This window comes from Ranitomeya imitator, chromosome 5 (genome assembly GCF_032444005.1).
Source record: "Ranitomeya imitator isolate aRanImi1 chromosome 5, aRanImi1.pri, whole genome shotgun sequence".
NCBI lineage: Eukaryota > Metazoa > Chordata > Amphibia > Anura > Dendrobatidae > Ranitomeya > Ranitomeya imitator.
The window spans coordinates 62,342,897-62,366,866 of NC_091286.1; the positions used below are offsets into that span (position 1 = coordinate 62,342,897).

Genomic DNA, 23,970 nt, shown 5'->3' on the forward strand with positions numbered 1-23,970 from the left:
CTACTATCGAGATGGATCCTGTTAAGGTCCAAGCCATCCATGATTGGACTCAGCCGACATCTCTGAAAAGTCTGCAAAAGTTCCTGGGCTTTGCTAATTTTTATCGTCGCTTCATCTGCAATTTTTCTAGTATTGCTAAACCATTGACCGATTTGACCAAGAAGGGTGCTGATGTGGTCAATTGGTCTTCTGCTGCTGTGGAAGCCTTTCAAGAGTTGAAGCGTCGTTTTTCTTCTGCCCCTGTGTTGTGTCAACCAGATGTTTCTCTTCCGTTCCAGGTCGAGGTTGATGCTTCTGAGATTGGAGCAGGGGCTGTTTTGTCGCAGAGAGGTTCTGATTGCTCAGTGATGAAACCATGCGCTTTTTTTTCCAGGAAGTTTTCGCCTGCTGAGCGAAATTATGATGTGGGCAACCGAGAGTTGCTGGCCATGAAGTGGGCATTCGAGGAGTGGCGTCATTGGCTTGAAGGAGCTAAGCATCGCGTGGTGGTATTGACTGATCATGAGAACTTGACTTATCTCGAGTCTGCCAAGCGGTTGAATCCTAGACAGGCTCGTTGGTCGCTGTTTTTTGCCCGTTTTGACTTTGTAATTTCGTACCTTCCGGGCTCTAAAAATGTGAAGGCGGATGCTCTGTCTAGGAGTTTTGTGCCCGACTCTCCGGGTTTGTCTGAGCCGGCGGGTATCCTCAAGGAGGGAGTAGTTGTGTCTGCCATCTCCCCTGATTTGCGGCGGGTGCTGCAAAAATTTCAGGCTAATAAACCTGATCGTTGTCCAGCGGAGAAACTGTTTGTCCCTGATAGGTGGACGAATAAAGTTATCTCTGAGGTTCATTGTTCGGTGTTGGCTGGTTATCCTGGAATCTTTGGTACCAGAGAGTTAGTGGCTAGATCCTTTTGGTGGCCATCTCTGTCGCGGGATGTGCGTACTTTTGTGCAGTCCTGTGGGATTTGTGCTCGGGCTAAGCCCTGCTGTTCTCGTGCCAGTGGGTTGCTTTTGCCCTTGCCGGTCCCGAAGAGACCTTGGACACATATTTCTATGGATTTTATTTCAGATCTTCCCGTTTCTCAAAAGATGTCAGTCATTTGGGTGGTCTGTGATCGCTTTTCTAAGATGGTCCATCTGGTACCCTTGTCTAAATTGCCTTCCTCCTCTGATTTGGTGCCATTGTTCTTCCAGCATGTGGTTCGTTTACATGGTATTCCAGAGAATATCTTTTGTGACAGAGGTTCCCAGTTTGTTTCGAGGTTTTGGCGAGCCTTTTGTGGTAGGATGGGCATTGACTTGTCTTTTTCCTCGGATTTCCATCCTCAGACTAATGGCCAGACCGAACGAACCAATCAGACCTTGGAAACATATCTGAGATGTTTTGTTTCTGCTGATCAGGATGACTGGGTGTCCTTTTTGCCTTTGGCTGAGTTCGCCCTTAATAATCGGGCCAGCTCGGCTACCTTGGTTTCGCCATTTTTCTGCAACTCTGGGTTCCATCCTCGTTTCTCTTCAGGACAGGTTGAGTCTTCGGACTGTCCTGGTGTGGATACTGTGGTGGACAGGTTGCAGCAGATTTGGACTCATGTAGTGGACAATTTGACCTTGTCCCAGGAGAGGGCTCAACGTTTTGCTAATCGCAGACGCTGTGTGGGTCCCCGACTTCGTGTTGGGGATCTGGTTTGGTTATCTTCTCGTCATATTCCTATGAAGGTGTCCTCTCCTAAGTTTAAACCTCGTTTCATTGGTCCGTATAGGATTTCTGAGGTTCTTAATCCTGTGTCTTTTCGTCTGACCCTTCCAGATTCTTTTTCCATACATAACGTATTCCATAGGTCATTGTTGCGGAGATACGTGGCACTTATGGTTCCATCTGTTGACCCTCCTGCCCCGGTTTTGGTGGAGGGGGAGTTGGAGTATATTGTGGAGAAGCTTTTGGATTCTCGTGTTTCAAGACGGAAACTTCAGTATCTGGTTAAATGGAAGGGCTATGCTCCGGAAGATAATTCCTGGGTTTTTGCCTCTGATGTCCATGCTCCCGATCTTGTTCGTGCCTTTCATGTGGCTCATCCTGGTCGGCCTGGGGGCTCTGGTGAGGGTTCGGTGACCCCTCCTCAAGGGGGGGTACTGTTGTGAATTCTGTGGCAGAGCTCCCTCCTGTGGTCACAAGTGGTACTTCGGCTGATTCTCTCTGGGAGCTTCCGTTTGTGGAGGAAAGTGGTACTGTGGCTTCTGAGTTTCCTCCCTCAGGTGATCTGGTGAGGTCGTTAGGTGCTTCTCTACTTAACTCCACCTAATGCTTTGATCCTGGCTTCCTGTCAATGTTCCAGTGTTGGACTTGTTTTTCCCTGGATCATTCCTGTGGCCTGCTGCTCTGCATAGCTAAGTGCTTCTTTGCTATTTGTTTGCTATTTTTTCTGTCCAGCTTGTCTATTTGTTTTGCTGGAAGCTCTGGGACGCAAAGGGTGTACCTCCGTGCCGTTAGTTCGGTACGGAGGGTCTTTTTGCCCCCTTTGCGTGGTTTTCTTTAGGGTTTTGTGTAGATCGCAAAGTTATCTTTCCTATCCTCGCTCTGTTAAGAAAGTCGGGCCTCACTTTGCTGAATCTATTTCATCCCTACGTTTGTCTTTTCATCTTAACTCACAGTCATTATATGTGGGGGGCTGCCTTTTCCTTTGGGGTGTTTCTCTGAGGCAAGGTAGGCTTATTTTCTATCTTCAGGCTAGTTAGTTTCTCAGGCTGTGCCGAGTTGCATAGGCAGAGTTAGGCGCAATCCACGGCTGCCTCTAGTGTTGTTTGGAGAGGATTAGGGATTGCGGTCATCAGAGTTTCCACGTCTCAGAGCTCGTTCTATGATTTTGGGTTATTGTCAGATCACTGTATGTGCTCTGACCGCTATGTCCATTGGGGTACTGAATTGCCTTTCATAACAGAGAAAGACCCGGATTCATTTAAATTCTGTTTCCCCAGGGAATATGGGGGTAACTTTGGCTTTTTGTGTGGGATGTACATGGTGAAGATGGGTTAATGAAGACCCCTACAAATTGGCAATTGTAATTATTTGTCTTAAATCTACTAAAATCCATCTCTGATTAAGAAAATGTTTCATATATAACGTGGTACTAGATATATTTACTGTTAGCATAAATAATATCAATGATTATGTGTGTGTATATATGTGCATGCACGCACTAGACTTACACTGTGAACATTTTGTGTAGTTTTATCCATGTGTATATATGTTTTATGCAGTGTTCCCAAGCCCGCAATATCGGCACAATACCTGGATCTTCTAACAAGACGGTCCAAAACAGATCCAATGGATGAGACCATTCTTAGCGAGGACTGGAGGCTTCCCGAGTATGAATTGGACATGAATATGTCGGCAGCCAATGTCTTCTGCTGTTTCGCATATCGTGGTAAAGTTGCATCACTGGGGAATCCAACCTTGGAATAAAAACAAATGTGAAAAAAATATATATATAACTTCTAGGATTACAAAACACCCAATCTCCCTGGAGCCGCCAGCTTTCAGTCATGCAGATGTGCCCAGAAGAACTACAGTCACTGCTCACAACACTAAGAGCAACACTGATGCACTGCAGAGCCGGCTGTCAGTCAGTGCTGGGAGTGTGCTACAGACGTCGCTCTGAGTGTTGTGAGTGGTGACTGTAATTCCTCTGGGCACATCTGCATGACTGAAAGCTGGCTGCTCCAGGGAAAAATAAAGTTTCTTTTCTCCCGGGTGCTACACAGTATTGAGGTCAGCACCTTCATAGTTCTGTTAACCTGTAGATTAACCCTATATATGCAGGCATATGTCGCCATCAGACCCGACAGGATCCCTTTAACTTTTTTTAACCTTTACGTTAAAACATTTCAAATTTCAACATCTCGATGCTGCGGGTGTCTGGATTGTACTGGAGGGAATGAGCATGTTAAGTCCTGTAAAATGTGTAGGTCTTTGACTGATTGATCCTCTTGTGCTACATTACAGCCCAGTGCATATAGAGAAAGCACAAAATAAGGGTCAACAATCGGACCAATACAACGTGACATCAACTGTATATATACCTGTCCAGTTTTGGAGAAGGAATGCAGTGCTGACTTTTTTCTAATATTTATATGTATGGATGGTATATATAGTGTATATTATTCAAATGTATGTGTATTCTGTGTGGACACTGCCAGTGGGGCATTGGTGGCCTATTTTAGCAAATATGTTAAAGAAAATCTATCATTAGGATCAACCCCCCTAAGTCATCTATATGGGCATGTAGGTCATAGAAAGTTGAATAAAATGATACCTTGATGACTGCAATCCAATGTCTTATTCCAGAGTAATACACATTTTTCTTAATATGTAAATGAGCTGTTAAGAACCATGGGCCGGATACAGATGTCCCCGAATATCTGCCTCAAGATCTTATTGTAAATGAAAGAAGAGGACATTACTAGTGTGAGACATGTAATGACTGATGGTTTACTCTCAGAACTTAATGTAAAAGAAAAGAAACAGATTCTTGGTGAGATCTATGCCCAGCCCATAGCTTTTAATAGGTCATTTACATATTAAGAAAAACATGGATTACGCTGGAATAAGATATCAGATTGCCGATATCAAGGTATCATTTTATTCAGCTTCCTGTGACCTACTTGCCCATATAGACGGCTTAGGAGGGTTGATTTTACTGATATGTTCCCTTTAAGACAACCCATTTAACGCCTGCTGCTATATATTTACCTGTGTACAGTCTGGTAGGTAATAAATTCTCATAGTAACACGTAGTATATCCAGTTGCTCAGACTAAGATTTCTCCTTTATTTTTATCTTGCAGGATGTGGAGACGTGATACCGTTGTCTGAATTTGGTAATCATGCAAGGAGCTGTCCATGTAAACCCCAGACTGAACTGGATCCTAAGGTTAAATACTGATTATAATCTAACCAATATTAATTTCTTTTTAGTTGTGATAATGGCTATTAACATTAAAATAAATATGATTTTACATAACGTACTTGAAATAAATCTATATTAAATATTCAAAGACGCAAGAAACTTGTCACTCTCACTAAGGGCAAGAATTCATATATGTACATGACCTAAACAGTCTAAATGTTTTCTAAAAAAAACAAAAAACATGGCTGAGTAGGGGCCCAGGGTCTGCACTGCAATATGGCACCATGTTACGAGGGTATTCATCTCTCTTAAAATTCTGGCATTAAAGAACAGATTACACAAATTTTGTATGGCCATATATATGGTATTTTTATTGACACTGGATTATGTTTGGAGTACAGAAAAATAATAAATGGTGTATGAGGTTGGGCTCAGTATAGACGATCATGCAAGTTTTGTTATTGGGGAAAGGGAAATAAATCTAAAGCCCCCCATACACATTAGATAGCTTTTGGATGTAGATGTTAAAAATCTGATGTGCTGGACCCTTCTCTCCATCACCGGAGTCTCGTACAGGAGGTAAGCGCAGTCTTTCTCATTGCGGTCACTGCTCTGCTCTCCCAAGTCGCAGACTGTCTGGCTGAGCTGCCTATATTAGCATTTCCAACCCTTCTGCATCCTCCTGCTGCTGGTAAGTCTCCATAAGGGTATAGAAAGGTGTGGCCACTTTCTGCAAGTATTTAACCCCTATGTGTTCTGCAGAGGTGACAACCTCTGACCTATCCCCAAGCCACAGGGGGCTATTAGGCCTCCCCTCCCACCACTCCTCTCCTGATCTAAGGTTCTAGTTCAGTCTCTGTCTAGATTCCTGTAAAGTGCTGTCTTTTATTGTCTCTCCTATTTTCTGACCTGGCTTGTTTACCCGTTTATCCTGGCCCCTGACCTTAGCAACGTATATTGAACTCATGCTGCCTGCCTTTACCTTTGAATGTCTGACCATGTCTTTGCCTCCATCAACCTTTACCTCGTACCCATGTCTCTGACCCGTCAGTCAGCTGCTGCAGACCTGGGGACTACTGTGGAGGAGTACTTGGTGACTACCGGTGGCCAAGCCTAGTCTCATCTTCAGAGGCTCTAGTGCATACCTTGTACTCACTTAGTTATGTCCCTTAAGGGTAAGCCTGGCCCGTGGCTCAGTGGGTCCACACGCACAAGTGTTAGTCGATAGGCCCCCATAAACATTCGACTGCTGACTGATCCCACCGATATCAGCGTGTTTGGCCAAATTTAATCTAATGCTTATGGAGGCCTATATCTAGACTCCTCTGGCACCGCAGCTTATCTCCAATTCAGGCAAATTAACATAGTAACATAGTTAGTAAGGCCGAAAAAAGACATTTGTCCATCCAGTTCAGCCTATATTCCATCATAATAAAAATTCCACCTGGTTTGCTGGTGAAAATGGGCCCCCTACCTATTGGGCCCCTTTGTGGCTGCGCAGGTTGTACCAGTGCTCTGTCAGCCCTTTCATGTGTTACTGTAATATTTCTATTTGCTCATTCCTATTGAGCTCCACTAATCCTCCCACGGTACAATTAGACCTCTTGGCAGGGGCTGTGTGTGACATATTCGGATTAATTACTACTAAGGTGTGGCAATATCTACTGTTCTTCCGATGGCAGAACATGTCGTAATTTATTTTTCACCCTTTTAATTTGTTTTTTTTTTTAGACTGTAACAGATGCAGATTGGTATAAGGAAGAATTTTCCAGCATTAAATCCTCAGGGCCTCTTCTTAATCATACAGTACAGGTAACGACTGATGTCTTATATTATAATACAGTGGATTAAACTACTTTGTAGGAAAGTTCAATTCACATTGGAATTAGTAATGTTGTGATGAGCTGCACTGGAGAAGCCAGCACACCATTATTTTCAGTGTAATTCCTCTTTTTACCTGTGGTGGAGCTGTAAGGAAATTGAACACTTGCTCCGTGTAACCACACAGGTGACAGCTGTTCAAATCTATGAATGAAACAGCATTTGCTACAGGGGCCGACCCTATTAATCTTATCTCCTGCTCAGTATGATCACCATTATTGCCTAATCTGCTTTCTTCAAGAGCGCACCGCTCCTCTGCCTCCCGAATTCCTGCTTGCTGGGGGACAGTGCGCTCCTGCAGATTTAACAGTATATTATGGTGCTGTTGGTCTGAACTGTGCTCTTTCCCATGCTGCAAGCTGAAACAGCTTTGCCCCTGCAGCATCAGAGAGGCGCCGGGGCAGTGACGCGATTCGGCCGGTTTCTAAGATTTGCCTGCAAGCTACATAGCAAACAGTTTGTAAGCGCGTACTTCTTGCCTAAGAAACCAGCAACCTCTACTAGAAAGCAGAGGTGGCCGGTAACCTAGGCATCGAACAGTAAACTATAAAATTAAAAATCCCTCCTCCATTCTTCAGGAAAAAAAAGAGTGTTTTTAATTGCAAAGTTGCTTTTTTTTCACCAAATACTTAGATTTTTTTTCATTTAAGATGTTGAAACAGCCCCTTTAAGTTATAACTGTGGCTACTAATACACATACTAGTATATGATCAATGCAACATTACCATGAACCAACAAAAATAACATTAATTAGCAGGTAAAAGAATTACAGATTTCACTTCTAGAAATAGAAATTCGTTTAGTATTTTATCATATTTTTTATTTTTAATTTGAACAATTTTTTTTTAAGCAAATTACACATTTAAGACCTATTAATTGTGAATACGATAATAATGTCTGAACCATTAATACCCCAATAATTCTGATATTTTTGACTTTTATGTTTTGAATACAAGGGTATCCATTCTCCATTTTAGTGGCGATCAAGGCATACATGCATTGCTAATAGGCTTAGTCGGCTATTTGGATTATGTGGTCCTAAAGATCATGCCATCGGCAGCACTTCCTGCCCCATAAGTACAGAATGTGCTGCCGATGATACGCAATATGTATGGGGATGGTACGGTCATATTAATGGTCAATCATTCTATGCAGAAGGACCTTTAGAGGGAACCTGACAGCTGATACATGCAGCCTAATACATGGGCAGCATGTATCGGGCACTGGCTGTATTATCTCAGCCATTTATGCTGAAGTTTCTCAGAAAAACATACTTTAAAGGAACGCCTGTCTGACGAGTCTGCAGCATAGTCTCTGTCACTGGTGGCTTTTAAAGTATGTTGTGCCCTGAAATGCTTCTCCCCACCCGCTGCCAGTGACTGACAGGTCTCTGCCTATATGTGCACATAGGCAAAGACCTGTAAGTTCAGGGCAGCGGACAGACATAAGCCACTGGGGAACCGCCTGTCTGACTAGTCTAAACCTGCGGCTATTAAAGTATGTTTTTCTCTGAAAAAACGGTGCATTTCAGAGTCAAACATATATAGCAGAGATAATACAGCCAGTGCCTGATGAATGCTGCTTATATATTGTGCAGCCTGTATCAGCTGACAGGTTTAGGATTAATAAGTGCTTGCTATGGGCAGAAATCTTAATCTAAATAAATTTCTAAGTATCTTTGATTAACAAATCATACTTGTTTTGTTTAGGGTGTAATCACTGTACTACATTGAAATATACACTGCCTTGTTACACTAACATAAAACCTGGCCAAGAATGTTAATATGACAGAAGCCCGTGACCATGTGCAGTAGGAAGCTCCAATGCTGTGACCTGGATCATTTATTGTAAAGTTGCCACCACTCAGCATCCAGAAAGATATTATTGGCAGCAAAATGATCAAGCTATTCTTACCTCAGCACTCCTGGTATCTCTAGTATTAGATCAGATAGACAGGGCGGACAGCAGTGTAAGCAGCCTCTTCTTACCTCAGAACTCCTGGTATCTCCAGTATTCGATCACTTAGACAGGGCAGACTGCAGTGTGAGCAGCCTCTTCTTACCTCAGAACTCCTGGTATCTCCGGTATTAGATGAGATAGACAGGGCGGACAGCAGTGTGAGCAGCCTCTTCTTACCTCAGCACTCCTGGTATCTCCAGTATTAGATCAGATAGACAGGGCGGACAGCAGTGTGAGCAGCCTCTTCTTACCTCAGAACTCCTGGTATCTCCAGTATTAAATGAGATAGACAGGGCGGACAGCAGTGTGAGTAGCCTCTTCTTACCTCAGCACTCCTGGTATCTCCAGTATTAGATCAGATAGACAGGGCGGACAGCAGTGTGAGCAGCCTCTTCTTACCTCAGCAATCCTGGTATCTTCAGCATTAGATCAGATAGACAGGGTAGACAGCAGTGTGAGCAGCCTCTCCTTATCTCAGCACACTTGGTGTCTCCAGTAATAGATCATACAGACAGGGTGGACTGCAGTGTGAGCAGCCTTTTCTTACCTCAGCACTCCTGGTATCTCTAGTATTAGATCAGATAGACAGGGCGGACAGCAGTGTAAGCAGCCTCTTCTTACCTCAGCACTCCTGGTATCTCCAGTGTTAGATCAGATAGACAGGGCGGACAGCAGAGTGAGCAGCCTCTTCTTACCTCAGCACTCCTGGTATCTTCAGCATTAGATCAGATAGACAGGGTGAACAGCAGTGTGAGCAGCCTCTTCTTACCTCAGCACTCCTGGTATCTCCAGTATTAGATCAGATAGACAAGGTGAACAGCAGTGTGAGCAGCCTCTTCTTACCTCAGCACTCCTGGTATCTCCAGTATTAGATCAGATAGACAGAGTGGACAGCAGTGTGAGCAGCCTCTTCTTATCTCAGCACTCCTGGTATCTTCAGCATTAGATCAGATAGACAGGGTGAACAGCAGTGTGAGCAGCCTCTTCTTACCTCAGCACACCTGGTGCCTCCAGTATTAGATCAGATAGGGCGGACAGCAGTGTGAGCAGCCTCTTCTTACCTCAGCACACCTGGTGCCTCCAGTATTAGATCAGATAGGGCGGACAGCAGTGTGAGCAGCCTTTTCTTACCTCAACACTCCTGGTATCTCCAGTATTACATGAGAAAGACAGAGTGGACAGCAGTTTGAGCAGTTTCTTTTTACCTCAGCATCCAAGCTATGTCCAGTATTAGATCTGATACACAGGATGGACAGCAGTGTAAGCAGCCTCTTCTTACCTCAGAACTCCTGGTATCTCCAGTATTAGATCATTTAGACAGGGCGGACTGCAGTGTGAGCAGCCTCTTCTTACCTCAGAACTCCTGGTATCTCCGGTATTAGATGAGATAGACAGGGCGGACAGCAGTGTGAGCAGCCTCTTCTTACCTCAGCACTCCTGGTATCTCCAGTATTAGATCAGATAGACAGGGCGGACAGCAGTGTGAGCAGCCTCTTCTTACCTCAGAACTCCTGGTATCTCCAGTATTAAATGAGATAGACAGGGCGGACAGCAGTGTGAGCAGCCTCTTCTTACCTCAGCACTCCTGGTATCTCCAGTATTAGATCAGATAGACAGGGCGGACAGCAGTGTGAGCAGCCTCTTCTTACCTCAGCACTCCTGGTATCTTCAGCATTAGATCAGATAGACAGGGTAGACAGCAGTGTGAGCAGCCTCTTCATATCTCAGCACACTTGGTGTCTCCAGTAATAGATCATACAGACAGGGTGGACTGCAGTGTGAGCAGCCTTTTCTTACCTCAGCACTCCTGGTATCTCTAGTATTAGATCAGATAGACAGGGCGGACAGCAGTGTAAGCAGCCTCTTCTTACCTCAGCACTCCTGGTATCTCCAGTATTAGATCAGATAGACAGGGCGGACAGCAGTGTGAGCAGCCTCTTCTTACCTCAGCACTCCTGGTATCTTCAGCATTAGATCAGATAGACAGGGTGAACAGCAGTGTGAGCAGCCTCTTCTTACCTCAGCACTCCTGGTATCTCCAGTATTAGATCAGATAGACAAGGTGAACAGCAGTGTGAGCAGCCTCTTCTTACCTCAGCACTCCTGGTATCTCCAGTATTAGATCAGATAGACAGAGTGGACAGCAGTGTGAGCAGCCTCTTCTTATCTCAGCACTCCTTGTATCTCCAGTATTAGATCAGATAGACAGAGTGGACAGCAGTGTGAGCAGCCTCTTCTTACCTCAGCACTCCTGGTATCTCCAGTATTAGATCAGATAGACAGAGTGGACAGCAGTGTGAGCAGCCTCTTCTTACCTCAGCACTCCTGGTATCTCCAGTATTAGATCAGATAGACAGAGTGGACAGCAGTGTGAGCAGCCTCTTCTTATCTCAGCACTCCTGGTATCTTCAGCATTAGATCAGATAGACAGGGTGAACAGCAGTGTGAGCAGCCTCTTCTTACCTCAGCACACCTGGTGCCTCCAGTATTAGATCAGATAGGGCGAACAGCAGTGTGAGCAGCCTTTTCTTACCTCAACACTCCTGGTATCTCCAGTATTACATGAGAAAGACAGAGTGGACAGCAGTTTGAGCGGTTTCTTTTTACCTCAGCATCCAAGCTATGTCCAGTATTAGATCTGATACACAGGATGGACAGCAGTGTGAGCAGCCTCTTCTTACCTCATCACCATTGGTATCTCCAGTATTAGAAAAGAAAGACAGAGTGGACAGCAGTGCGAGCGGCCTCGTCTTACTTCAGCACTCCTGGTATATTGAGTATTGATTCAGAAAGACAGGGTGAGCAGCCACTTCTTACCTCTCCAGTATTGTATCAGAATGTACATTGCAACCATATCTTTCTACATGGGGCTTCTTACTGTACATGTTCATATGCTCTTTATTCTAGTCCAGGTTTCTGACGGCAGCGATTTTGATATACCACAGTTGTTACCCCCTAGACAAAGCAAGTGTGATTTGCTAATTATCGGTAAGTTTATTTAGGAATTTATATACAATGACATTTTCGCTTTTATTTTTGTATTCCTAGAGAACCCCTGTAGCATTCTGCTCTACAGTGCCAAGGAAAGTTAGTTGCTGGGCAGGGTAATCAATAAGGGCACCACAGCAGTGGCCAATACAAAATAATTGAAATATCTTTTATTATATCACAGCAAAAGATTTTTCACATTGCCACATTATAGTGTATTATTCCTCCATATCTATTGTATTTTTCCTATAATTTGTGAATAGAAGGAATATGCTAAAATAATATTTGTGCAAAGGATCCCTTGCACTGTTTTATTGTACTTTCCAGCCTCTTTGCATTATATGGTTCTTTGATGAACCAAACATAATGCCTGTAATAAACTTTATCACCATACTAAAAGTAAATCCTATTACATTGCGGGGGTTTCAATAGAATTTCAATTATTTAGTGCATTTAAAGAGTTAAGATTTAGAGGCTATTAAGAAAAATCTTATCTTTTACTCCTGTATAAAGGCTGCCTTTGATCTGAGTAGCAGAAAGTATATGTATTAGGTTAGCAGAGTTATTACATTTCATGACTTGCTACAGTGAACTTCATTAAATTTAACAAGAGCTATAAAAAACAATGTGATAATGCATCGTTGCGTACGGCTGCATGACCCCTTGCTCCGTTACACATGCTTGACATATTTAGACCACTTAGCGAGTCCTGTTACCTGTAATTTGGAATGTATGAGAACCTCCTCTCTTCTGCATGAGCTGAGAAGAATGGCAGAACCACAGAATGAAAATGTAAGTAAATAACATTTTCACCTTCCTGAAGCATTTTCTTCATTCTCTAATTTTTGAATGGAATAAAAATATATACGTTAAACACAAAGAATCATATTTATTAGAAACGGTCTCATGCCTATTTTATTAAGGGTGTGTCACAATTACTGACTGCTCAGCAGTCCAATCTGGTACAGGGGTGTGCTGAAGCTTTCAGTACTTTGATTGACACCTCAGTGTCCAGTATGGCCCAGGGGCGCGATGAGCTGTCTCTGTTTTGATTAATAGCTCGGTCGTCCAGTATGAGACTGGGAAGTGCTGGCTGTCTCCAGGTGTTAATTGTCCCCGGTGATTGCTAGGATACTTAACTGGGCTGTTAGTCCCAGACCTCTGCCAGACTACATTCAGTTTTTGGGTGGTTGTCTCTATGTGCCTTGTTTTCTCTTTGTTGATCTTTCATTGCCTGGCCTTGAACCTTGTTCTGACCATCCGTCTGTTTAACCCCTTTGCTCTGATCCGCTATCTTCTTGGTGTTTTGACCTCAGATTGTTACAAGACTAAGCCATAAAGTGACGACTCCTGGCTTTTGACCACGGATTTCTTGTATCCCGACTCAGTGTCACAGGGGGATTTATAGCATTTTAAAAAAATGCCTGGTTTCAAACAATTTCACTTATGTCTATGGTTTGTGTCTGGTTCTGCTCCAGTAAAGTGAATGAGACTAACTAGCAATTCCACCCAAAGGGTGGACAACAGGGTGAACAGCCTTTACTTACCTCAGCACCCCTGGTATTTCCAGTATTAGATCACATACACATAGTGGACAGATGTCTGAGCAGCCCCTTCTTACCTCAGGACCCCTGGTATCTATAGTATTAGATCAGGTATACAGGGTGGACAGAAGTGTGAGCAGCCTCTTCTTACCTCAGAACCCCTGGTATCTATAGTATTAGATCAGGTATACAGGGTGTACAGAAGTGTGAGCAGCCTCTTCTTACCTCAGGACCCCTGGTATCTATAGTATTAGATCAGGTATACAGGGTGGACAGAAGTGTGAGCAGCCTCTTCTTACCTCAGAACCCCTGGTATCTTCAGTATTAGATCCCATAAAGCAGACCACAGTGTCAGCAGACTCTTCTTACCTCAGGACCCCTGGTATCTATAGTATTAGATCAGGTATACAGGGTGGACAGAAGTGTGAGCAGCCTCTTCTTACCTCAGGACCCCTGGTATCTATAGTATTAGATCAGGTATACAGGGTGGACAGAAGTGTGAGCAGCCTCTTCTTACCTCAGGACCCCTGGTATCTATAGTGTTAGATCCCATAAAGCAGACCACAGTGTCAGCAGACTCTTGTTGCCTCAGCAATCCTATTATCTCCAGTATCAGATAAGATTATCCATTGGGAACACATCTTCTTGCTCATAAAAAGAAGAGGAAGAGCTTCCTATTGCTCATTCTCACAGGTACCTATTGCCATTCCAGAACAGGTTTCTGTGAGGGTATATGCCCACTAAATATTTTTGAGGTGTTGAAAAAAAAACCATTTTTCTATTGTAGACTGCTTCAGAAAAATGCTCCACCTTTGGATTTTTCTGTGGGAGTTTTCCATTTACTTAAATGTTTCCTGAAGCGGTTTTGAAGTGTTTCAAGCATTTTTGCATTTTTTTTTCTCAAGTGCTTTCTGGAACCTGTTTTATTGGACGGTGCCTAGTTTGCAACATTTTCCATCAGGAAACTCTTCAGTGAAGTGACATGCACTTTTTTTTGTCAAATCAGGCGTTTTCATAGCCTGAAGCAGAAGAAAAACGACTGAGCTAATGAACAGCAAAGTTGTTTTTCAAAAGAAATGAATAGAAAGAGTCTTTCAAGGGGTTTTTGGGTGATTTTTCGGTCATTTTGCTAAGTGGACCGCGCTCCAAAAAACTTCTCAAAAAACTCCTTGAGCGCAAAGCTTTAGTGCAACTGGGGTATGCTCGTAAAGATATTTAGGAATTTATAATGACCTTTTCTACATTTTTTCTGTTTCTTTTTATCACCGGAGAATCTCTTTAAGCCATGGCTTTGTGCTGACATTATCTTTGCAGGAGAGAAGTTGGGAGAAGAGTCTTCAACTTGTCCATGGCAGTGACATCGACAAGCTACACAGTCAGGCAGAAGAACAGATATGTCTTTATGAGAAGAACTTGCCTAAATCAGGTGAACTGTCTGTGTAATTAAAATGAACATGGGTGTGTGAAATGTCACTAAATCCTTTTGCTCCAGCCTTGCAAAAAATGCTTAGTGGAAAGGACAGAACCAGTGGTGGCCCAAAAGGTTCACTATAAATGATCGTGATGGCTGAAACCTATTCCATCTCATTACTGGTGTAAATTTCAGATGATGATGCACTGACAATCCAAAAATGCTCCAGATTCACTCAGGAGCCTTCAAGATTGGCGACAGTAATGCCAATTTTGATGTATTGGTCCCATTGTTGTGTGGGCAGTGCTATGGAGAAAGACGTTTCTCTAGGACATGACAACTTGGCTTCATGACTTGTGTTACGATGGGTGTATGAACATAACTACCAGGGTAATGCCAAGGTGGGCCATCTTTCCTCACTGATGAGGGACTTTAAAGAATGATCATTTTTGGTTTTGTAGGTAAGATTGAAATGGGTTTGTGGAAAACAACTAAGGTTGGATAGATGAGGGTAGTGTAAAATCACAAGCTTTTCCCACTGTGCTGGATCTACTTGCTGTTGAATGTGGTCATGTTTTTTGCTGTAGAAATCATTAGATATTTGTTACACTTCTCCGAGGGCAGAACAATCTAAAACCAAAACAATAAATAAAGTCGTAACGCTAAGACACAATTAGGGGCTTTTCCAAAGTCTCAAGATGTCCTCGATCCAAAGGATAGGTGATAACTTGCCGATCACTGTTGGTCTGACCACCAAGATCCGAAGCCACAGTGAGAACAGCTCTGCAGAGCACCTTCTTGAATGGATCACACATGCAAATGCTTTCATTCATTGTCTATGAGAGTGGTGGAGAAAGCAGAGTAGAATGCTCGGCTATTTCCGTCAGTCCCATTAGTAATGAATGGAGTGGAGCTCAGAGATGCTCATTTTGCTCCATTCAAGAAGATGCTCTGGGGAGACCCATTCTTGGGTTTCCAGATTTTGAGGATTGCTGGGGATCGCAGACAGTCCCTCAGAGATCAGCAAGTTATTCCCTATCCTATGGGAAGAGAATAACTTGTGATTTTGGAAAAGCTTCTCTAAGTTGTAGCAGCAATGAGCAGAGATCAGTGGTCCGCTGCTATGAGGCCCTTAAACTATGAAGAGAACCGCATGTTTGACTGCACTCCATTCAGACTCTGTATTTATACATAGAGGGGTGCTTAGACTCCCCATACTTCTCTTCAGTGTGGCCCCCAACTATCAGACATTTAGTACCCATTCTGTGGATGGATGACACATTTTTTGTGGGATAACCCCTTTAAGATGAAAGTTGGTATCTCTGACTCCTAAACCGACACGTATCTAGTAATGGAGAAGAACAGGGGCAGCACATCTATCCCTCCATAATGAATCATATTTCCCTTTCATGGGTCTAGGGAAGCTGGAGGACAACGCCTGATATCTGTAACTGGCACCAAGTAAGAAAAGCTGATGGGGAATAATAACTTCTTACAATAGACATCATTCGGTTACCTTTATCTTCTGCTGTCTGCTTTCATTGTAAAACATTAGCTTTATTGCTATATATATATATATATATATTTGTATATGTGTATATATATATATATATAATAGTATATATCTTTGCATTACAGGTGATATACTCACTTATGAAGAAGGGATGTCTCCTCTGGACTACCTCAATCAGGCCGCAGTTTTCTATGCATCAGCAATTAAATTGAAGCCAAAAGACCCCAAATTTCATTATTACCTTGCCACCATTATGGAGGAATTGCATTATGCAGCAGAAATCTATGGCTTGAGTAAAAAAGTAAGTAAAGCCTATTTATCTAAAACTAAAGTTACAACACCATCAGTATCACAATAATAAATCTAAAAACAAATAGCACATTAGAAAACCTGAATGCCTCATAAAATGTCAGTTTTTTTTGTATATCTGATGTTTTTACTACTGAAGATAAATCCTCTTCGACAGCAGGAGTTTTTTTTTTATTATATTTCCGCAGTATTTTAACAGTGGCCAACTTGCCATTAGGGTTCTGTTGTGGTGTCACTCACTTTGGCAAATGATGCCGCCTCCAACACTGAAAATGAGCACAGCCTCTTAAGGTGTTACGAAGTGTTATTATTATAATAATCTTTATTGTTATATAGCGCTAACATATTCCGCAGCGCTTTACAGGTTGCACACATTATCATCGCTGTCCCCGATGGGGCTCACAATCTAAATTACCTATCAGTATGTCTTTGGAATGTGGGAGGAAACCGGAGAACCCGGAGGAAACCCACGTTATTGTTGGATGTCCACAACAAGCTTCCTTTGGAAAATTTCTGCAGCAAAAGTCCACAGGGAAATCATGCAGATTTTGCTGCTGATTTGCCACCGATTTCCCTGCAGAATACACCAACATGCAAAAAAAAATACTATGTGACTGCTGTTAGCCACTGATTGATTGCAGAGGACACAAGATCACATGACAGGATGTCTGATTATAAAGCCAGAAGAGGGTAGTATAGCGTCATTTTTTATTTAAAACAGTTTTTCGTTTGTTTGTTTTACAACTGGCAAGTTTTGTTATGGAATCACAGGTAATCCATGACAAAGTCTCGATATTCAGGGTTTGCTGTAGATTTTGACGTTACCTTTTCACTCAGTAAGGAAAATCTGCAACAAAATGTGCACATAACCGCATCAGAAATTGACAAATGTGCACTGTAAGTCAGTTTTTCGGCTGAAAATTCCTGTGGCATGGAAATGGGATTTGCTAAAATTTCATCCACTTAGCAGTGACGGCATTGTCCTGTTGATTTTCTGCCCAAAACGCTAAACAGAAAATCTGCATTAATTCTGCCAAGTGTGACAAACCCTTAACGTTACCGGCTCCTTGTTATTTGATAGTTTGAGCATGTGAATATGTAAAAGTCATTATTATCTTGGGGGGTGGGGAGGTGATTTTCTGCTTGCTAGGAACCGCACTTTACCAATGACATGAGAAGGAGTTGCATAAGAGCCTTACGTCACTAAGCACAATGATAGGCATAGGATTGAGTGGTGTAAAGCACACTGTTAATGAACTCTGATGAGTGGAAATGTGTTCTGTGCAGTGATGGATCGCACTTCTCCATCTTGATTGTGATGGATCAGTCTTGGCTTGGGAAATGCCAGGAGAACGTCACCTGCCTGACTGCATTCTGGCAACTGTAAAGTGTGATGGAGAAGGGATAATACTATGGGACTGCTCTTCAGAGGTTAGCTTAGGTCACTTATTTCCATTGAATCGGCATACTAAAGAGGTCATCCACTACTTTAACATTGATAGCCTATGCTTGGAAAAAGTGATCAATGTCTGATCGGTGGAGGTGCGACACCCGGAACCCCAGATGATCAGCTGTTCCTGGTGTCGGCCAGAACTGCACAGCACAGCTCCATCAACCGTATAGTGGCCATGGCCGGATACTGTACATCTGCCCCCTATTCAAATCCATTGACGGAGCTGTGCTGTGCCGCTCTGTAACTAAGCAGTTCCTACCGCCGTCTACTCCGGGAACAGCTGATCATCGAGGATGCTGGATGTTTCACCCCCAACGATCAGACATTTTTCATTTATCCTACGGATAGGCCATCAGTGTTAGGCATGGACAACTTCTGTAAGACATTTTAAACAATTGTATGCTTCAAACTTTAAGGGAACAGTTTAGGAAAGGTTTTTGCCTGTTCTAGCATGTATATGCCCGGTGCACAAAGCAAGGTCAATAAAGGTAAGGTTTGGGTGGAGTTTGGTGGGGAAAAACTTGATTGGCTACACAGAACGTTGACTTCAATCCCGTCAACATTTTTTTTGAAAGGACTAAAACGTATACTGCAATCCCGGCCCTCTCATCCAAAATCAGTGTCTGACCTCACAAGTGCTCTTCTAGATGAATGGGCAAAAATTCCCATAGACACCTCCAAAATCTTAGAGAAGAAAAAGACGTGCACTCTGGCTTATTATAGTGGTGCTGACTGGACGTGGAAATATTCCACCAAAATATAGTCTGAAGCATAAACAGTCACACTCGAAGTTCTTTCAGAATTTTGCCAAGCGAGTGGTTTTTTATTTTCAAAACACCAAAATTAAACAATTCACCGCAGTGGTGTAAGGTAACGTTTCGACCCGCTGGGTCTTTATCAAACCTTACTGAAAAAAAAACAAAAGAATTTACATAGTGTCAATCTTATGTGAGGAAATACATTAAATGCACAAATACGAAAATACAGCGGCCCAATAAATAGAAGTCAGACATGTAAATACACTAGAAGATCAGACAGCAACACTCAGGGTCCCATGTGATACATGACGGTACTAGATTCCCGGAGAAGATTCTAGGTATTACAAGTATCCTAAGTTGCAGTGGTGAAATACAAATCGTTGCATTGCAATACAAAAGAAATTGAGGAGAATGCTATAAACTGGCACTTATGTGTGTCTATGCATACTGAACTATATTCACAGAGGTTGCAAAGAGAAACGTTCACAAAATCATAGTAATACACTGATGTCGCACTGATGAGCCACAGAGATCATAATGAGAGTAAAACATAACGAAGCCAGGTGGTGGATATAAAATGCAGTTATAAGGCAGTTGGTACTGACCTCATAGTAAAGAAACAGGAAGAGGGCATGTTCCCAGGTGAGGTACTGGAGTCCCGTTAGGGGCTGTAGGGAGGAAAGCCACAGGGATAAGTATAGGGTAGAGGCAAGCTGGAGTAGAGGAATAGATAGCAGTGAGTATACAGACCTATCTGTGTGCTGCATCTGGCATCTGCGGTGGTGGTGTGTGGGAGCATGTTACTAGGCGCCATAGATATGCTGGGCGACCGGAAATGTGAGAGCAAAATTACCTCAATCGAGGAACAACTGACTTCAACTCCAGCACAGAGTGGCAGAATCTGAAAACTAAAACAGACAAAACCATCGAGAAAGATCGCAAGGTTCTACAAGACAAGAAAAGAGTGAAATTTCAGAGAGATTCCGACGACTACATCCAAGATTGGGTATACAAATGGAAGGATTCAACCAATACGGACTCCTGGCGAAGAAACTACAACCCCAGATATACAGGCTCATACAGTACAGACAGCGACAGCTCTACTGGCGCTTCCTCTCAGAACCGTTTTTTACAGAAACGTTAACCAACCAGAGCACACGGCCGGTATACAGGAGGAGACCGACAAGGAGGGCCGCCCGTAAACGCCACAGACCGGATGACGACAAGATCACAGGTAAACCCACCAACTCGATTCTCAACATATCTTCATACACTCTCAGCCCAGCAGAACTAGCCATCCTCCAACGGGGGCTGTCTTTCTGTCCTACCCCCTCATGGGACAAATTTCAATTGTCCCAAGACCTCCAACACTTTTACAGAAACATTCGTCTGAAGACATACTTTGGACTTGAACATGAAACAGTAGGAACAGAGTCATTCCATCAGGGGGAGCCCTGCTCCGGAAATATCTATATCCAATCTGGGCTTACGTAATCCTAGCAATTTCTACCCTCCACGCTCCTTTAATGCTACTGAGACCTTCATTGATCTCATACACAGGGACATTAGCCAAATTCTAGACCAACACCACAAAGGTTTATTACCTACACATCGCAACATTACCTCCATTGAAAAACAGGCGATTGAGTCCCTTAAAAATAACAAACAAATTGTAATAAAACCCGCCAACAAAGGTGGGGCAATTGTTGTTCAAAATCACACAGACTACACTAAAGAAATTCTTCGCCAACTCTCTGATACTGCAACATACCAACCGATTCCCCATGATCCAGCTCCAGTGATTAGGTCTAAAATACAAGTTTTGACGAAACATCTAGCCCTGAACACCATTGACTCCAAAACAGCTACATTTCTAGTGAACCAAAACCCTGTCACCCCAGTCTTCTATACCTTACCTAAGGTTCACAAATCCCTTATGAATCCCCCTGGCCGCCCAATAGTGGCTTCTACGGATTCCATTTCAGCCCCAATTTCTATCTTTCTTGAAAAGATTTTCACACCATTAACCAAAAAAACCCAATCATTCATTCTGGACACTAGCCACTTCCTTAATTCTTTCTTCAGATCTTAATGACAACTCCACCCAGCTGTGGCTTTCCTCCCTACAGCCCCTAACGGGACTCCAGTACCTCACTTGGGAACATGCCCTCTTCCTGTTTTTTTTTTCCTCATATTTGTGTATTTAATGTATCTCCTCACATAAGATTGACACTATGTAAATTCTTTTGTTTTTTTCAGTAAGGGTTGATAAAGACCCAGCGGGTCGAAACGTTACCTTACACCACTGCGGTGAATTGTTTAATTTTGGTGTTTTGAAAATAAAAAAAACACTCGCTTGGCAAAATTCTGAAAGAACTTCGAGTGCGACTGTTTATGCTTGGAACCTCCAAAATCTTGGCGAAGCCTTGTCCCAAGTGTAGAAGTGGGGAAGACCATGCCTATATCAATGCCTATAGATTTATAATGGGATATTATAGAAGCCAGTGTAATGTGGAGGTGTCTCAGTACTTTCTCCATAAAGTGTAAGTTAGCACTACTCAACATGGAAGTTGGAAAAACACCCGAGATTCAGCGATTTTTAGCAAAGCATTTACTCGCCCATATAATGGACCATAAAGTCCTTTTCGGATAAAGCTTCCATAGCCAATGAGAGGCGTCTGTTCCTCATTTTGCTATGAGGCCGGTGAATTCTTGCTCAGTTCCTGAGTTGAATATGTTACGTCGAATTATTGTCCATTTTTTTCTGCTGTCACAACACGAAGCCGAAAAGGTGAATTTTGTATTTGTTCAGGTTAAATACTTGGTAATCTTTGACAAGGAGCCGTTTCTGTGACCAGAGATGTTTTTCCTTCCCGTCAGAGCGACTCTTTTGACAACATAGAAAAGTGACACTTCTCCCGACCTTCTATTCATCTTGAAATTGTTACTTATGTTAAATAAATGAAATATTACAAACACAGAGTAGACGGAATTTCAAAGACAAAGGCACGAAAGTAATCCAGATGATCAGGGTTAATTGCCGCTGTGCGCTCGAAAATCAGATCCAGACCTGGAGAATTCTCCGCTGTACGTTCTGATTAAAGAGAGGTTTTTTTTTCTTTCTTTTCTTAAAAAGCAGATACATTGCACAGATCTGGACGGAGATAAGGATTGCGAGCATAAATCAAGAGGTTATAGCCACATGTCAGTTACATAAAATAACAGGATGTGGTCGGGGACAGGACTAGATCTGGTTTCTGTAAAGGCCGCAATTTTGCTTGGTATCAAAAGAAATCGAAATGTTTAGTTACAGAGGAATGGAAAGGCTGGAGTTCATGGTGGTGGCATTGTCTGGGTTGTTGTAAGCAACCGTATGTCTGGAGTAATGTGCAGGTGTTGGGGCATCACGGTATTCTCAGGATAATATATCGTGGCATAGCGCTAGGATATTGCATTACTTTATGAACGGGGCTGATACGAGTCTTCTTCTTCCTGCCCTCACTATGTGCGGAGAAGGTTCCCACTTCACTTGTGTAATGATGTCATGTAGGATCTCATGCCGGCATGCGGAGCTTTATAAAGCTGTGGGTGGACAGAGAATAGTATAAAGCTAAGTTTTGCCATGAGATTTGAAAGTGAAATTTCTGAAATGCTCACATTCCAGTCCAATGACTTTCATTCATTACAATGAGTCGTCCTCTAATGAATTATAAGTAGCTTGTCATCTGGCCTGAAAGGGGTTGTCTAGGTGTGGGCTCCAGTCTGCAGTCACGCTGTGTGTGTCCTGTTAAGATTCTCCGGTGACGGGAGTGGGCGGCTGCATGACCGACCGCATGCATGCAATTTGCATACATGTGGTCACATGCCGACTAGACGTGTGCAGTAGGTGAATTACGCGAAGTCAGACAAGTCTAGTCTAAATATGGCAGAAAGTATGCAAATTGCATACTTGCAACACCAGAGTTGAGCATTTTTTTAATGCAAATTTTCACATTTTCAGCTGCGTTTTACAATACCAGCAAAGTCTATGAGATTTCAGAAATCTCATGCACACAGCATGTTCATTCTTTCAGCGTTTTTTCAGCATTTTTCACCCATTGGCAGGGTCAGACTGGCCCACCGAGACACCGGTGAAATGCCCGGTGGGCCCTGCCCCAGAGAGGAGGAGGAGGAGGAAAGAAAAAAAAACGGATGCGGGCCCTTTAAATCTTCTGGCGGCACCGACCGCCGCCACAACCAGGGGCTCCCCCGATGCCAGCGCTGGCATCGGGCCCCCCTTCTAATACCTCTCCTCGCTCCAGCGGCAGCTTCAGTGTCTTCAGCGCCCTCTGACTCTGCGACCTCTCAGGGCAGAGGGTGCGATGACGTCATCACTGCGCGCTCAGCCTCTCTGTCCTGAGCGTTGCAGAGCCGGAGAGACGCTGAGTGCAGCGGACCTGCGGTGGGAACGGGAGAGGTGAAGATTTTACTTTTTTTTTTCTTTATGTCTGGGGCCCATAATAATTTATGGAGGAGCGGGGGGAGGCATAATACTGTGCGGGGGGTTGGACATAATACTGTGCGGGAGGGCATAATACTGTGCGGGGGGGCATAATACTGTGCGGGGGGGCATAATACTGTGCTGGGGGGCATAATACTGTGTGGAGGAGCTGGGGGCCCATAATACTGTTTGGAGGAGCTAGGGGGGGCCATAATACTGTGTGGAGGAGCTGGGGGACCCATAATACTGTGTGGAGGAGCTGGGGGACCCATAATACTGTGTGGAGCTGGGGGGCCCATAATACTGTATGGAGGAGCTGGGGGGCATAATACTGTGTGGAGGAGCTGGGGCGGCCCATAATACTGTGTGGAGGAGCAGAGGGCCCATAATACTGTGTGGAGGAGCTGGGGGCATAATACTGTGTAAAGGAGTTGGGGGGGCGTAATACTGTGTGGAGGAGCCAGGGACCCATAATACTGTATGGAGGAGCGGGGGGCGTAATACTGTGTGGAGGAGCAGAGGGCCCATAATACTGTATGGAGGAGCGGGAGGCATAATACTGTGCGGGGGGGGGCATAATACTGTGCAGGGTGGCATAATACTGCAGGGGGGCATAATACTGTGTGGAGGAGCTGGGGGGGCATAATACTGTATGGAGGAGTGGGGGTCCATAATACTGTATGAAGGAGTGGGGGGCATAATGCTGTGTGGAGGAGCTGGTTGGGGTGTAATACTGTGGGGAGGAGCGGAGGGCCCATAATACTGTGTGGAGGAGCCGGGGGGCATA

At 43.6% G+C, this 23,970-nt stretch overlaps 1 protein-coding gene across 1 annotated transcript in view; it reads left to right on the forward strand.

Annotated features, from left to right (window-relative positions):
- The window catches only part of LOC138681320 (uncharacterized), a 115,990-nt gene that overhangs the window by 32,705 nt on the left and 59,315 nt on the right, over positions 1-23,970 (forward strand). The window contains exons 6-10 of the mRNA XM_069768730.1: positions 3,240-3,406; positions 4,826-4,911; positions 6,619-6,699; positions 14,574-14,685; positions 16,309-16,484. Of these exons, the coding sequence (XP_069624831.1) occupies positions 3,240-3,406; positions 4,826-4,911; positions 6,619-6,699; positions 14,574-14,685; positions 16,309-16,484 (622 nt within the window). The remainder of the gene's footprint in view (positions 1-3,239; positions 3,407-4,825; positions 4,912-6,618; positions 6,700-14,573; positions 14,686-16,308; positions 16,485-23,970) is intronic.